At 40.7% G+C, this 17,732-nt stretch overlaps 1 protein-coding gene across 1 annotated transcript; it reads right to left on the minus strand.

Annotated features, from left to right (window-relative positions):
- Positions 1-6,696: 6,696 nt before the first annotated feature.
- Positions 6,697-15,959, minus strand: LOC106635945 (uncharacterized). Its single transcript, XM_089589749.1, has 4 exons — positions 15,936-15,959; positions 11,916-12,146; positions 7,410-7,639; positions 6,697-6,904 (listed from the first exon to the last, which is right to left on the minus strand). Exons 1-4 carry the CDS (start codon positions 15,957-15,959, stop codon positions 6,697-6,699), a joined length of 693 nt encoding a protein of 230 aa, XP_089445875.1.
- Between the last annotated feature and the right edge of the window lie 1,773 nt (positions 15,960-17,732).

Below are 17,732 nucleotides of genomic sequence, written 5' to 3' on the forward strand. Positions count from 1 at the left end.
ATTCCAGTTACTTATTACCTCTCTTTACCTGCTTGAACTTTTGAGTTGGCTTTTTTTTTCCAGCCATCGACATACACAGGAAAAAGAAAACTTATTATACATTCTGCAGGGCTTTGAAACAAAATGTCCTTCATTAGAATAATCTGGTAAGGAAACAACGATTGCTTGTACAGGTGTCCGGTGCGTTTCCGAAATGGATATTTTCCTCCCAATCCACTCAATGGTTTTGGATGCAAAATATCGCCCCCCCCCCACACACCCTCCCCGCTATAGTACAGTTATCAGCTGAAAAGCTCCCTTCATCCTCATCGTATCAGTTTGTTTGTTTTCTTTCCATACAGTACCATATAGGCTGGATATATATCCTCCCCACCCTTTTTTTTTTCTCTTTATAACTGAAATTCCAACACTCCCTCGATTGCATTTTTTCCCTCTGCCAATTACAGAGCAAAAATTACAGGAGAGGAACGATAAAAGAAAATCTAAGTGGAATATCCGTGATAAAACTTGCGAAAACGTAATTACGACGCTAACTCGCTCACCTACTCCGTACATATACTTGGAAATTTTACTTTTGCGATTCGTCGAAATCCGGTCTGTGCAGGAAAAAAAGCTTTCGCCTTATTATCACTCGGTGTAAGGATGTATCTAGGAGGAGGTGGGGGGTGGTGGGGGATGGAAGTCGCGCCTCGATTTCCAATCTACCGGTGAGGCTCATTAATTTTCTTGGGACGAGGGAGAAAAAAAAATTCGATTCGCTCGACGATTCATCGACAGGGTGGTTCTCCTCCTATACGTATATGTAGTAAGGAGTACAGGCTCAACGGGTGATTACAATTAGTCGCTGTTCCGCAGTTCATTAGCAATAGTCCAAGGTAACTGAATGTGCTTTTCGAGCTTGGAGCATCGGTTGATTCTTTGCGCTACGCGTATCGCGGTAGTACCGATTTTTTTTTTTTTTTTTTCACTTATAACTCCAATTTCTTCTTTTTTTAACTTATACTATATGTATTAAACTACACTCGCTGACGCGCATATAGCCCAAAGCGAAGAAGAAATGTCTCGGTTTCCGGTATAGGTATATATATTTATATGTGGTGCTAGCTTATCGGCTCGCTCGAGTTTGCCCGTGGCATGAGCGTCACCTCTCTTTCCTGGCAAATGACGTAGATTTCGCTCTCGGTTATTCGTCGCACAGTTACCCTACTTTTCCATCTTACCGGAGCCCCCGGGGCGTTATCATTTTCACGTTGCTATGTATAGGAAAGCAGGTGACTCTCTTCGCGCGCAAAAGGACACCAACGTTTCTTCTTTCACATAGCGATTTTTCACAATTTATTATCTGGGCCCTGCACGTACATACCGACTTTAATATTCCTTAAAGATTTTTTTTCCTCTCTGGATGCCTAGTACCACAGTTAGGACTAATAGAAACTTATACATTATACATTCCTGGGATTTCCTGCGAGTGAAGGCTACTGCAAGCAATAAGTATGTAATATATATATACCATGCACTACTCGTACCTGCCCGAGTTATAGGTTCCTCTGGTATTTGGCCTTGAAAAGTCGAAGGTTTTGATGATACTTTTTTTTCGGATTTTTCACCTGATGTAATGGGAAGCATGCAAGTGCTAAAAGCCCACACCTTTTGATCGAAGTTGTCTAAAGTCTAGGTTGCTTTTCAGCAATTTGTTGGTGCACTACTTACCCATCGCTTGGTGAACAAAGAGTCCCTAAAAAGCTTCAGATCAATACCATTAAAGCAATTTTGAGAAGAAAGACTCTGGTGTCGTTCATTAAAAAGTACCTAATTTGGTACACTCGATCGATGTGCTCCCTTATGGCATCACTTCATCCCTCGAAGCGCGGAGAGTGCCATTAAATTTAAATGGTCAATAGCCACTCAGGGCTTGACTTTCTACCAAATCTAATTACCCCGAACTCGGTCACGCAACCTTATAAAGAGACCACGGGCGCAATTAGCCGACTATTTTGGTAACTATATTATAGGTAACGGAGTTAATGAGCCTCATGCTCTTGTAATGAGAGTCAAAAGTACTATTAAGTGATTGTTGCGGCTCATCCGGCATAAATAGACCCATGAGCTATCTCTATTTGATGAACTCCGTATTGAACGTAAAATAGGGCGTTTAATCCAAATCTGCGGTCGTTTGAGGACGTAGGCTTGCAGACTCTATGTTCAGATAGTGTAAACTATGGTTTACCGAGAGAGTTTTCCAAATTACTCGGAACATGTTATTTCAAACTTCACCATCTACAACGAAACGTGGCCTGGAAGTATCTACGTGAATCTTCCGTAAACATAGGGAAATGAAGTCTCACCAGGAAACGTTTAAATTTGACCGATATGAGCCGGTAAATTTCGTTAGTTTGGTCTTGATTTTTCATATATACATGGTATAGATCCAAGTAGTGATGGTAAGTTCCGGATATGACAAGCTGCAAACTTTCCACCTTCAAGGTTTGTTTGGTCGAAATTCAAGTTTGTTCTAGCAATAGTTGAAACTGCCTAGTATCAATGGAAACAAAAAAGCTTTCACAGGTGACAAACGAGCTTGGAGGTGGCATAAAAAAAAGATAGAGGCGAAAAACGTATACTCGATCAAAGCTAACATTTTCAAAAGACTCCGAAATTTCCGATTTCCGGAACAACGTTGCATAAATTGTACGTCGTAGGCACGCACTGCTCATCATTTTCAATCTGGAGTGGATTATTACGCTCTCACTTGCTACATACAGCTTCCACAGACAATTGCCCATCCAGGTTTGGATGCAGAGGATATGAGAGAAAGAGAGAACTATGTGACGCAACGCCATGCACGTACATGTACATGTGTATACGCATTGCTCGAGTCGTCGAACAATCGTACGTGTAGGTACCTGCAGCTTCTCGGGCTAACGAAGCGGGGTCGGGCCAAACGTACAATTTGCCAAAGCACCCGGCTGAACAGGTATGTCGGTAGAGGGACAGAGAGAGATGGATCGATCGGCACCGATCGATGGTCCACGTATGCGGAACACCTCTGGTACATGGACCGCGCGAAATGAGAGAAATCGGCTTGGAATTCGGAGGGCGGATCGGGATGGGGGATCTGCGAAATCGATTTCTGGATCTCATGCTGCCGAGACGCTGATTCTCTATCCTTCCTTCCTTCTCTGGTAACAATTTCGGGAGTACACGTGCATGGATTTCATGTACCGTGTGATGATGCACCCGATGAGGCAGGCTTCGAACGCTTGGTATACGCCAATTATATTATCCAATGCTACGTCCCCTTGGATTTATGCACGGCTGGCAATATTTTTGCAGCTCGCACCGATTAAATTACAGATATTGGTCTGATCCTTCGCGGTGGACGTTTTTTTCCGATCATCGCGATGAAAAAAAAAAAAATAAAAAAATAAACAAATCGTCGTCATTTGTGTTTGCACTAGTTGTTGTTATCCAAGGCTCGTTAAACGACGCGTTGATCGGTAAAGCAAAATTTCAAACGAAAATTACTCGGCACGCAGGGGTGCGATGCGAACAGATTTATCTTTCACCTCTCCCGATCTACGAGCCCTTGCTCTTATTTCAGATCACTTTGACTACCTAATGTACATACAGCCAACAGGCTACTGCTCCAGCTGCGTACATCATACTCCAGAAGAGATGAATGAGAGCAGAAAAAAAAAAAAAAAAAAAAAAATCACGTAGTTAAAGAGTCTGTATACTGGACGAGTTGTGTGGCTTTGAAGTGGTTGCCCATTAAAGCATCACTACTTCACTGTACTTCTACGTAAGTACAAGAGTATACCCTAACGCACATTACAAGAAGAAGCACGCAAAGGGTTTAAAGACTCTGTAATGGTAAAGGGGGGCAATCGTGGCTGTCAGTATGGAGCAAGATTAGTGGTTTTCTGTACCCAAGGGGGAAAACGAGGTCGAAGCGGGAAGTGATTTTCTCGAAGTTTCTACAGTGAGAAGCTTGAGATGTGTACGTTTGACCCTGTGTGTGTATTATTATATTATTTATCCGTACATGGTAACTAAATTAATAAGGAACGCGATCCGTAATTGAGCGATCAATTGCGCACGTTACAGCCAACGCCGTATAGGCCAGTTATAATACCAACTCACCTCCCCAACGAACGCAGGACCATTTTTACGAGTAGGTATACCTATACCTAACTATGTCAAAGTGCACTTTGAATTTGTACTGGATGCAAGGGAACAAATATATATGGTGGTATAAGCAGGGTAGGGTTGGTGTTTGATAGCCTTTTCTCGTGTAACAGTCTCCGAAAATCGCCAACCGTGAACGCTTCAAAAGTTTGACGTCCATGGACGCACTAAAAATAAATACTCGCTGTCAGTGTAGTAAGTACATATCTTTTCGGCATTACGAGCTTTCGAAAGCTCAATTCACTCTGTGCTGTACTTACATGGGGGTAGAGGGGATCTTCCTTGAACAAACTTGGCGTCAATTTGCCAAAATGGAGCCTTGATGTCACATATTGTGTCTCTTTGGGGAAAAAAAAAAAAAAATAAAAAAAACAAATAAAAGGAAGCGAGGTGATGGGAGAACGCAGTCTGCACGCGTACACGTGATGCTTCAATCGCACGCCGCGGTGCATAATCAATCGTAAGTCTTGCATGTAACAGAAGAGAGAGAAAAAAAAACCATTTGGCTAGGCTCTCTCTAACTTTGTTTTTAACCATATACCTTTCACAGCTGTACGTATCGCTTACATCGCTCTCCTGTACTTTCCGCGCAAACGCATAAGTATACACTAGACACATGCTATGGTTCATGCACCGTGATATCATACGCTCGTTTTGGAATGAAAATTTGCATAATTATACACTGAAGGTGTATACAGCCCATGTAACAGCGCACTTCCTCCAAGGTCCTTTTTCTCCTTCTTCTTCTTCTTATTATTATTAAGATCATACAGCTCGAGTAAAGGTCGATTTAACCGCGCGAAATTTGGGCTGCTCCCGCGTTTACACTTAGCTCCATCTTAAAACGCTTATTCATCACGGAAGCGCTTCGTGTATATATATAGGCAATGGAAACGGCTTAATTTCCTCGAGAAAAAATACAAGGCACGTACACGCGTTCACCCAATTGATAAGTCGTTTGAGTTGCCTCAGCATTGTAATTGTTTACGCGTTTAAAGGGCCCCGATATTCTCCCCTTACTTAGCAAAATCGTCATCGTGATTTCCTACTTGGGATCTGGCAGTCACGCTCTACGTACAGGTATGCCTACATCATGTTTGGGTACAACCGGGAAAAACAGCGAGCTAAATCTCGGGGATTTTTCAACGTTAAATCGTACGATTACATGTCTCTCCGCGTATATACACATGGGCAACTACCAGTGCCAGGACGCGTGATCCATTGTTAAGTGTTTCGTTGGACCGTTAACACCGTGAAGAGAGTGTTTATATATTATGATCGGTGCTTAAGGTTTTAAGCTGGTCGATCGGTGTGCGCCGTTCGTACCGAGAGCCGCGAGTATTTTTATTTTCGATTCGACTTTCGAGCGTGTTAGTAATAAGCGCTTCGTACGCGTACCATACGTTCCCTTCTCAGATAATGGGTGTACCATTCACCCACGGTGGTATATCCCCTTCTGAAGTTATTGCTGAAATAATACGACTCACCTTGTACCTTATAGTAGTTGCTTTTTTTTTGTTTATACAATGGTTGACCATGATCTCAATTAATCTGAACTGCGTATGATTTTTTTTTCAAAACAAAAGGTTAAAGTGTACTTTATTTCAAATGTATGATAATTATGCGTGTCACCTGTATGGTGATACATGTGTTAATTTTAACACAACTAACAATACGGGGAGAAGGTAACATCAATTTCGTATAAAAATAATATGGATTTGCGTATAAAAAGTCATCATGTACAAAACACTAAACCTATCGATTTATCGTTAATAAATGCGCCCCTGTGTCATTTGTGTGGCTTAATTAATCTTCGCACGATAACATAAGTAGCTCAAACGAATCCACCGTCAATTGTTTGAAGATAACATCGTTTTTCTTCATGTCTCGTTTTCGAACGAATGATAAACAGAGATCGAAAAACTTTGAGGACTATTGCATTTCAATGCGCATCGCTAAAAAATCTCTGAGGAAAAGTGTTTATTGAATCATTAGAGAATCGTAGGTTGCGAACTTTCATTCAAAAATAATGTATTTTCGCTTACATGTACATACACGTACCTATGGTAGTATTTTGTCGAAGCACCTGTTTCTTTAACAAAATATCATAATTTTTTTCATTCGTCCCGAAAATACGATAAATTTCCAAAGTTACAATCATTGGTGCAAAACAAACATTACGCGTCTTACACATTACACGTGATACGATGAAAATATCGCACTTATGGTCGGTAAAAAAAAGTAAAAAAATCACCTAAAAAGATAACTAACGTACGAGTATGACTATTGTTATATTTGAAAAAATAAATAAGGTACGGTTGAAGGGAACAATAAAAAAAAAAAACATCATAATGACTGCCGTTAAAAATGTGTGCTCCAAGAATCGACAGCTATGACTGAAAAATGCACGTCATGCTTCGAAAAAATCTTATTTCTCGCACCGTACGTACAGGTCTATACCGATCGGATTGGTTATTTCGTCGGGAATTTGTTCATCACTCGTCTCATTCAATGAAATGGCGCACCATAGGCAGCCTGGGGCGGTGACTGCTGGTACGATGGGGTGATCGAGGGTCCCCCGAAGGAAGAACCGGTAACGGGTCCTCCACCGTAGCCATTGTTCTCGATGGAGTTCGTGCTGAATTGGTAGTTGTTGTTGTTGTTGTTGTTGTTGTTGTTGTTGTTGTTGTTGTTGTTGTTGTTGTAGTTATTATTGCTACTGAAGCCCGATGGTTGGTAATTGTAGCCACCTTGATTACCTGAAAGGAAATTTCGATTTTCTCAAAGTTGAGCCGTAAAAGTGTTGTTGTATCGTAAAAGTTTGTTTTTTTAACACTCTTGTAAATTTTCCCGGATCGATTTTACAACACAGGAAAGCTAATCTTATAGTTACATTTATAACTTGAATGCAGTAAGGCAGAAGCAACAATAACAGGTGGAATGTACTCATTTCGTATTTTTGAATTTACGCTTTATTGATGTCTCAAACGCGTTATCGGAATACCAATCGATTCACTTGACCGTACACCTCACGAGTTGTTCTCACCATCATGTATTCAGAGTACCATGTTCATGTGATTAGTGTGAAATTGCAATAATCAACAATACCTCCAGAGTAACTAACGTCGGCAGTATTGCCGTTGCCCGAGTAACCGTAGCCGTTGTTGACGTTGTTGTTGCTGAGCTGATTACCATTGTTGGCGTTGGTAGGGGATGATGGATAGCCTTGGTTGGTCGGTTGGTCCGGATACTGGGCGACACCCTCGTAGCGGACGTCAGCGTGAAAACCGGTTCGCCAATCGGCTGTGTAGGTGACGATCTGAGTGCGCCCGTCCGGCAGCTGGACGCGGTACTCGCCGCGCACCGTCTCTCCGTCGCTCGTCTCCCGTCGGCCAAAGTCATTGCCCGATGCCGCGTCTCTCACCTCGTACCCAAACTCGTACGACTTGGGCTGCATTTGATCAATTACATGATTAATTTAATCATCGACATTGACCTACTCTTTAATTCAATTTGAAAAACTAAAACTACCCATAAGGTTTGTACCAATCTTTTCTTAAATTTCATAAAATTTATGATTCTTCTTATAACTTGAAGAATAATAATGATATTAACCACGTGAAAAACAGGTACGTGATGGTGCAACGTTGGCAAAAAAAATTATACAGGTATTCGTGTATACAGTATCAAGACACACGTGTACCTATGTAACGGGAAAAGATGAATTTTCCAAGTCACGAAATGTCGATTTGCCAAGACACACCTATTTTACTACAAGGATGCAGTGGATCGCCACATATTATACACGTCACCGCCCAGAAGCAGCAGCAGGCCGCACGTAATAACGCAATAACGATATAATAACCACTGATACATATATAACAATGCACGGAACGAAGGAGAAACGAGAGTCCAGAGAGGCGAACGAGGAGTATAGGGGTGTCGAGAGTGAGCTGTATGTACATTTAATGTAGGTACACGCGATTAGCGTCGTGTTCAAGTTTCATCTATACATATATATTTATGTAGGAAGAGTATTGCGGATATATATACATATATATATCTTTGAATATAGGGTATACCTGTATATAACACGTTACGTTGAGGAAAAGCGAGCCGTTTATAACGATGAAAAGAAGATTAGTGCTATAGACGAGGACCTTTTGTTCCCTGTAGTGCATATATATGTTGCCAAGGGTGGCCGGCTCTCTGATCTCGTGACAGCGTTCACTATATACACGGCTGTTGCACCGTGTACTTACATCTAACTAGCGCGGAGTGACGAAACTTGCTTATATTGCCAATAAGCACTGATAGTTGCATATCTTCTTGTATATAATATATATATATATATACATGCATATACATACATGTATTATATAGCACTGTAGTACCAACTCTTCAAGAGCCATTTGGGGACGTTGTAATACTTGGAGATAATTAGGTACAGCGAACCCGTACAGATGTGGATGGGAGTCGGGGAAGAGGAAGGAGAATTGTGACAGAGAAGGTATTTCTGTACTTACGTATAACTATACGCATCATATGGAACTGTTCTCGGTGGTGGCTCTCTCTGCTCGCGCTTTTGACAAATGCACTGCCGAAGTGGGGTATCATCGGGAGGAGGAGATGAGTCGATTTGAATGTTGCGGGAACTTGAGCAAGGGAAACTCTCGAGTAATGGTACACGAGGAAAGTTTTTTTTTTTTTTTTTCCTACTTTTGATTTTCTTGCACTTTTTTGTTTGTCGCAAAGACCTGAAGATAAACGAAGGACGGGAGGTGGACTTTTAGAAAATTATTTGCTTCCCGGATTGAAAAGACGGCAAATGAAAGTTTTTTAATGACGGAGAGTTGCAAAAAAAAAAGACACAATGGGACGAACGAAGGTTTGTAAGTATTTGCACGAAGTACAAGTAATCTGCTACATCAGAGTCGAATCGATGGCTGTCATGCAGTGCGCGTCATTTGTGCGGACATGTACGTATATCTCGCTTTCCTGCTTGCCCTTACTTTTCAAATTTGTATTACTGGGTTATTGTGGTTACTTTCATCCAAAGAGATGTATCGGCTAAGCTCGTCCCGAATACTGCCGATGATTAAAAACTTTTTACGAGGGCTTTTTTGATTTTTATGTTAAACTGTTTTATTTACATGGATGGTAATTGCTTTACACTTTTCAAAAAAAAGCATACGTTGTAATACATTAATTATGTCCTACTTTTTTTTTTTTTTTTTTTTTATTATTTGGAAAACGAATGAACAGTTGTACACGAAAATGGGACCACAAAAAAATCGTACAATGAATGATCTATTGCGTGATTTAAAAAATTTAAAAAATTTAAACAATTGAAAATAAATTGAACGACGAGGTAAGAGGCACTCTCGATGTGAATACGAGTTCATCTGACGTTGTGCACACACATACACATGTGACTACACGAAGAAAGAAGCGTCGTTGTTTTTTCAACGAAGGAGAAGGAGGAAAGAATAAAAAATCAGAGCCACAAATGGTCGAGATTCTCATGATGTATACAATACGTAAACCGAAAAAGGAATACACGAGAGTCGCATGACGTGAATCTTCATAACAGTGAGCCTCTTGCGGCATTGCCCAAGTCCTTATGCCTGGCACGTGTATATACATATTATATATTGTTATTATTATCATATATATACATGCCTATCTGTTGTGTCACTAGATAGCTCTTCACTCAAGTACGAGAGGGTGCGAGGTGTTTCTCTCTTCTCTCGAGAGTCTCGAGAGCAAGTATATAATGAGTCAGTGCAGAGCGGGACAACGTATATTGTATGTATATAGTAAATCGAGCTCATTTCGACACCTAGTCTGTACAACGGCAACAGTAACAATACCGGCAACTGGTTAGTCACAGTTGCCGTTCGAGGGGGACCTATATATAATATGAAGGTACACGAGTAAAAAACTTTGCGAAATGGAATTATTACGAGAAATAAAAACAAAGCAACGGGAAGAGACGAAAACATGACCGAGATATCAAATAAAATTTCAAGAAGGTGTCAGCTGTGATCTTTGACGCTACGATGGCCGAACGAGGGGATCGATGAGTATTGGGGGCTAGTTTTGGAGGAAAAATCTGCACACGCGTTGAAATTCAGAATATTTTAATATTTATCGAAATTCAAATCCAAAGCCCGTAAAACTGCTGAAACAACCATTCGCCCTAGTAAGGGCACATAGTATACTTCCCGAAGGTGTTCGCTGCTGGGTGTCCTTCAATTTCCTTCGAAGAAGCACAGGGGATAAGCCATAATCACGGAAAATCTTAATCGGTGGGTGATTAATTCCAAGCCCAACGTACGAATACCGCTCCCCTGCAAGTGCAGCTAGGAAAAGTGCGAGGAGGGTGCGAAAACAACGGCGAGACCGGGAGAGTATAATATAGTCTCGCTGCGCAGTCGGGGACTCTCTCGGCGAGGGGCAAACATCGTTAAGGCGCCACGCCACCACCTCCCCTCGCACCTTGACGTTGTTTGCCGAACGCTCTTCGCGCGTGCGATTTGATTGCTGGATAGATGCGTGTAGTATATGTACTCTTGTTCCCACTCGTTTGGCGAGGGCTGCGCTTCAAGTTACGAAAACCTGCAAGTTCTGCTGCACCCCACCTGTATATATCTCCCTATGCACTTACCCCGTGCTTTTCTATTTGTCTTTCGATCCCCAATGCAGTTTGGATTTTCACAGCCTCGCGTGCTTTCTTGTCGCCATGCGTACAGAATCTTCCTTCCTTTTTTTTTTCTCGTGCGAAAAATTATACGCGTACTGATGGAATCTTTCAAGGTGCCACCGTGTTTTGAGAAAAAGCACGTAACGTCAAGTTGTACTTACGCGAAATGAACGCTCGATAAAAGTGGAGAAACAAAAAAAAAAAAAAAAAAAAACTAGAGACAAATTAAAACCAAGCCATGAAAGTTGCCAACTTTTGAACTGCAGGCAACAACGAAGCAAGTAGTTCCAAGTTACGACGGCTCGAGGAAATTACAATTTTCGCTCGTGTAACTGGCTACGCTATCGTCCACCGATCTCCCACGTACCGAGTAAAGGTATACAGCTTGAGTATACTCCATAGTAAGGTACTCCACGCGCGTAAACAATTGCTTGGAGGAAAACTTTTTTTTTTTTTTTTTTAGCTCCGCCGTAGCATCCGATTCACCCGTTCCCCGACTAGGCGGCCGAAAATGAGAAAAACGAGTTCAACCAGTCGTACAGGGGCACGAAATGTGCACGCATGCATGGCAATACGCGAGTCGGTAAGTACATTCATCCGCGGTTCGTTGCACGTGCGCCGCATCAAATGGGTATCATGTATAAGCACAAGCGGGCGAGATTCTCTCGAGGCCGAGGCTACTGCACCTGTGGCTTAAAAATTTAATGGGCAGCTCGTAGTTGGTGCTAGTGCTCGCGGGCGCGCTTCTGCATACATTTATGACAATCGGAGCTTTCGGAATGGGAAATCACCTGCACAGCGTTTAGAAAATTCAGTACGGCCGGATCGTTGTGTAAAAAGGGATCTTATACTTGGGCAAGATTTTTAAGGTGGATCAAGTACATTTGCAACAAGGTACAGGATCCGAAGATCAGCTGGTGTATGAACTTTGTCTCAAAATCCATTCCCTCCACATCAACGTGTATATCAACACATTTATCGCAAGGGGTAGAGGACAAGATGAACACGCATTTCCCATTACCTGATTGTCGATGTAGTCCTGATGCTCGTCGTGGCCATTGTCCCCGAGAGGAGCCCCATAGCTGTTCGTCAGAGCTTGTTGCTGTTGGGAGGCTGGATAGCCTTGACTGGTCCCCTGGGCTCCGAAATTTCCCGGTAATCCGTACTGGTTGCTCAGGGGTGGCTCGCAGCTCACCGGACGGCTGCCAAGGGTGCATAGTAGTGTCAAGCCCAGCAGCAAATGACCCCGCACCTGCAACACATTTCAAAGACGAGACGTGGTCGTGCATTATTACGAAAAATCATCAATTGTGTGTATGTTTCAGGGGAACATTTAAGTCAAGTGTTTGTCAGCCTTTTTAACTGTCATATGATTTTGTTCGCACTACTGGAGGATGAATAAGAATAACTCAAAGTGTCGATGTGGTTCTTTTTTTTTTTTTTTTTCAAGCCGTTTCATGATTTTTAAACCAATTTTTCAAAAGTACATAAAGTGACGAATTTCGGAGTAGCATCACCCATACCCCGTTCCAATGACATGTTTATTACCTCTCTGCAGTAGGATTACTCTGTTCAAATCCCAACAGGTAACATTGCTTTGAAATGATTGTGAATGATTGGTTGGAGGACAAGTTACGAGGGAAATCATACACGTTGTCAAAATCAAATAATGTAGTTCCTCGAAAACAACTGTAGCTTTACATGGGGATACCAATGATTGACATGTTGTATTGTACCCCTCGAATATTCACCATGAATCTATTAATCATCAATAGAGCCATCACTTTTCAATTTGTCAAATACCTATTGACTGTTGAATTTTTATTTAACCATCCCAAAAAATTTCTCCCAAAAAAGAAGCTAATTCATGATGTATGAGGTTTATTAATTAAATGAGATGGTTGATGTTGGCTGTCTTGATTAGTTTGTTTCGTGTACGCTGGCGTCGACTAAAGACAACAATGTATTGGTTAAAAAAAAAACAAAAATTAAAATCAGAGAAATATTTAAAAAAAAAAACATTCTCGTTGATCGAACGTATACTACTAAAACAATGAAAAATAACATTTAATTAAACCAGAATGATCATGCCATCCAAACCAAATACAACTGTAAATGCTACTATATGATGTGTGTTCTCACTCTCTCATGGATTTAGAAAAATATTTTCAACCAACCCTTTCTTTTTTAGCACTTGACGATCGAGCCCTTGTAACGTTGAAAAACAGCACTTGAAATAAATTAAACGCTTGAAACGTTTCAACTGTTTGAAATATCACAAAGCTTTACAAAGACAATCCATGTCACATTTTTTATCCGAGCACCTGCTGCAATTAAAACCATGCTCATAATATACTGCAAAACGACCTTTTTATCCGCTTGGTTGATTACAAAATAATAAAAGCTTTTCACTCCCTTTTCCTCTTTCTATTTCCTCTATGTCAACGAGTCGTATCACATTCCGTAAGTACATTCATTCATGATGGTACTCGTTACGTATATGCGTACACGCAAGTGAAAGGAGAATCCCATGTCGAATAAACTGCGCGAGTGCACTAGCGTGTGCGAATATAATACTTATGTGTGTGTATATTGGTACAGAAATATCGTCGCACTGTGTAAGCTACCGAGCACTCTCGGCTCTTTACGCGTGAAACTCGTCCGGCCTCGTGTGTTTCCCGCCGCAAAACAAATTAAAACAATGACGACACAAAGCCGAGCGCGTGTGCCTCATTTCTCTCGACTCAATTTTATCACTACATTATCATCATTATCGTTATGGCTTCTTCTTGGGCTGCAGTGGCATGTGCTCCAAGTATAATTATTTCGTGCCTGAAAAAATACAGCCAAAACTTAACTTAAAAGGCTGTAGTGGTGAACTCAATGATAATTTTACGTTAGTGGATGGTGAGCTGTTCGGTATATATATATTTGATTAAATCATTGATCTTTGCGAGTAAACATTTTTGATAGCCTTAGAGTTTTGTGTTTATTATCATAAAAATATCATGAAAAATAAAATTGTTAAGGATCCAAACTAGAAGCATTAAATGTAACAAATGCTCGAAGAAAATTAAAAATATTGTTGGAAAACATTTCGGAAAAAAATCGCGACAGAACTTTTTTTCGAAAATATGCCAAATTGCTTCGAAAAAAATTTTTCAAGATTAAAGTCTCTAGTTTTTAACGTTTGCTTGGACAAGTCGCAAGTATCTACAAGTATTTCAATCAACGTAAACAAATTTTACAACGAAAAAATTAAAGAAACGCCTTTTTTGTTAGAACTTTCGAAGCCAACAGGGACTGGATCAAGAACTGGAGATCTCCATGAGTCACAATTGGTAAAAAGGTTATTAATGCAATCAATTATCTTGAGGACGGCTTATTTTTACCATTAGGTATAAATTAATGATTTGGTGTCTGTTGCGTTTTTCACATACCGAGTCAAAGGATACACGATCTAGATGAGGTGCACGATAGTGTGGCGACTGTCAAAGGGGAATAATCTTTGAGCACGTCTGTATCCATTTTCTTTTTTCATCCTTCGTTGACAAAAAAAATGGTAAAAGGAGCTTTGTTGCGCTACTGTTTTACTTTTGGGGATTCAAATGACACTTGTCAAAGGTTTGCTTGACACCCGAGCAAGCACTACAAAGGTTACTCTGGTCATCAAAGCTAGATCAGTGGCGCAGCAATGCTGTAACTTATATATCTTGGAGTTGTTTTTTTTTCCATTTCTTCTTTTCATCCTTGTGTGAAAAAATTAAGAAGCTCAACTGTAATCAAAAACCAGCGATGCTCTGAATTTCAATGAAAGGCAAGGTTATGGTCGACCTGCTAATTATTTCCTTGTCCGCAGCTACACACATTCGTCCACGAATAATAATTTCTTCCGCATCATCGTCCAAGAGCTAAAGTTCACCTTGTATTTTTCACAGGAATTTTCACTACCGTTTTGGTTGAAATAACACCACGTAGTTACAAACAAAACAAATTAACGAAATAAGTTTGCCCACAACTGATTGTTTGACGCTTAACTTTTTATTCTCGCTTTGAAAATGAAATTTTTAAAATTATTGTTTAGTATCGTACGATGAACGGTTTTTACTTATTCATTCTTTTTTCTTAAACGTGAAAGAGTCATGATTAGTTCAACTATTGTTCATGTATTAATATATTCAAAGCTCATTTTTATCGGGTTCATTGAGTCATTTTTTAAATAAGTTAAAGGAATACGCTTCACCAGGTTGACAAAAAACTTTGTTTGGAAAAAAAGAGCGAGAGCTATGCTAACCATCAGTCGAATTTTTAAATCAATATTTGAGATGGTATAAAATTATTGTAAATTTAAAAAATAACTTGGTACTTTGGATCACTGAATATCTTAGAAAGTATGCAACACGATCACTACAAATTTTGTTCCAAAGTTATTTGTATACTCTAAAAGTATCCTGAGGGTAACTCGTTGAGATGTGTTGCACGATTTTCTGTTCAAAACATCACATTTTGTTAATAAGTAAAAAAAAAAATTGAACCGACAGGAACTATTATTTACCCGCACACTCTTAAATGCAGACGAAAAAATTGTTTGCCCAAACGAAGAATTTGGTGACTTGTATATCTGCAGACACAATGTATTAAAAGAAACCTAACTTCCAATGGATCCAAAAAAAATGAAGCTACGAGAAAGCTAAGATAAATAAACAGAACACTTGATTGAAAATACTACCGGCTTTTGACACTCAAGCACGTAATTAAATCTCGAGACTACTCGTGCTCGCATCCTTCTCATGAAGAGCACCTATACATACACATGCTCGAGGGTACCCTTCACGCACAATTGTACACTTATATACGGGTAAATATATATCATAATTACAGTGAAACCATGAATTGTCCATCAGTAAGCACCGAAGCATTAATTAGCACTATCCCAGGAGTAACAATTATGCGACCGAGTTATAAAAATATGGAGCAAGGAAGAAAAAAGAGATACTTATTTTGGGAATGTTTTCTCGGTAGTGGGTACAAGCCTCCTTACCTGTAGCGCAGCGTGAAAACCCATGTCCGAGGTGACGATGCTCGCGAAGTTGCGGGTTTGTTTATTTGCAACGAGGTGCCTTCCTCGTTCGCCACCTTCTCCTCCGGATAAGTGACGACTGGTCAGGACGAAACTTTGAAGTGCGGAGGTGCCCGGGGCACCGGTAGGCTTATATATGCGCTCGAGTTCTGCCGCGAAAGAGAAGAGGAGAGTTAGCTGGATAGGAGAACGGAATAACGGGGGAGGGGGCGCAGCGTACTTCCTGCGATGGGCCGGGGCCCTATATGTGCCACCATCTACCGCGTACAATGTACTCTTATGTATATATACCTATCGTTAGAGGCGCCACGAAGGTGGGGAGGATGAGCGCGAGTTCTCGAGAGAGAAAAAAATAAAAAAAAGTCGAAATTTTTCGTTAACGATCCACAAGGTATCTATCGCGGGCTGTTGGAAGGGATCGATGGCTCGCACGGTGGGAGATAAGGTTGCCGGAACTCTGATGGGTGATTTGGAAATTGCCCGCTGCCTCCGTTTATAACCGAGGGTATACTTACCTACCTGTCCGGAAGCTCCCTGCTGGTGATTGCTGACTTTCTCGAATCAATTGTGCCCACTAAGTGTTTTCTGCTAAAGTGCTTCGAGGTTGTTTGGTTTTTTTTTTTTTTCAAATGGCACCAATCCAGACACACATCCAACAGTAAGCGTACGAAAAATTGTTTTTCGAGCACAAGTGACCTGATTACTCAAAGATGTTTGCTACGAGAATCGTACAAACGATTCGTGAGATATTTTATGACCTACAAAATGTTTTCATGCATAACCACTTTCGCGAGTTTGATGCCTTTGATTATATATTTTGACATTTGTTGCTACCTTGCATGAGAGTACCAAGGCTGAAAACAAGTAGTTCATGTCACTACGAAAAAAAAAGTTATTTATTTTACCAAACTATTACAACTGTACGGGGTACGAAAAAAACAAAACAATTAGAATCCGCAAAACGGTTCTCTACAAAAAAAAAAAAAAAAAAAAAAAAAAAAAAAAAAAAAAAAAAAACCGTTAACGCCAGAAGGGGAAAACAGTTACAGCTTAGGGTCCATCGCATTCGGGAATAATCGCGATGCGAGCCTTTTTTTCTCTCGCCACACACTATGCACGTAACATCCGTAAGTATATGTAGATGCATGCAGAGGTGCATTGACGGGCGAGCAGACACATTTCACGCGGTGTATACAATTTGTCCGTGGTGATGGGCTTCACACGCGCAAGAGAGGGGGAGAGAGCAGTTGATGTATACATTGGTGTACCTAAAATGAAGCAACATCGCGGGAGAAGCAAAGAGCCAGGGAATCAGCTGAGCGGCAATGAGTGGTAGGCGAGGAAGAGGTGCTCTCGTAGGTGCCCTTACACGGACAATCTCACGAAAAATCACAATTCACGTGGTTGTAGGAAAAAATTAGTTTGACACCTTTGAAAATGTACAGATCTTGTTTCCGTTTGGATCGATGGCTCGTTGTATCAATGAAGAAAAAAAATTGTGATTAAAAATTGACCTTTTTTTATTCTAATTTTTGAAACCTGTCAAGATCACGAGTTACAAGCGACTACATAATTTACCCATTGGTCTTTGTTTGACACATATTCAACCATTTCGAGTACTTATTAGGTACAGTTGAGTTGAACTGTATCGCACGAAATTTTCCATCCGATCAAGTCTACAGTGATATACACGGCTCATTCAGCCTTTATATATACTTTATGTATCAAATTTTCTCTTTTTCATACTCCCAAAGGAAC

Source organism: Copidosoma floridanum, unplaced genomic scaffold, assembly GCF_036245765.1.
Source record: "Copidosoma floridanum isolate Cflo_tuat_1 unplaced genomic scaffold, Cflo_Japanese_pri ptg000009l, whole genome shotgun sequence".
Classification (NCBI taxonomy): domain Eukaryota; kingdom Metazoa; phylum Arthropoda; class Insecta; order Hymenoptera; family Encyrtidae; genus Copidosoma; species Copidosoma floridanum.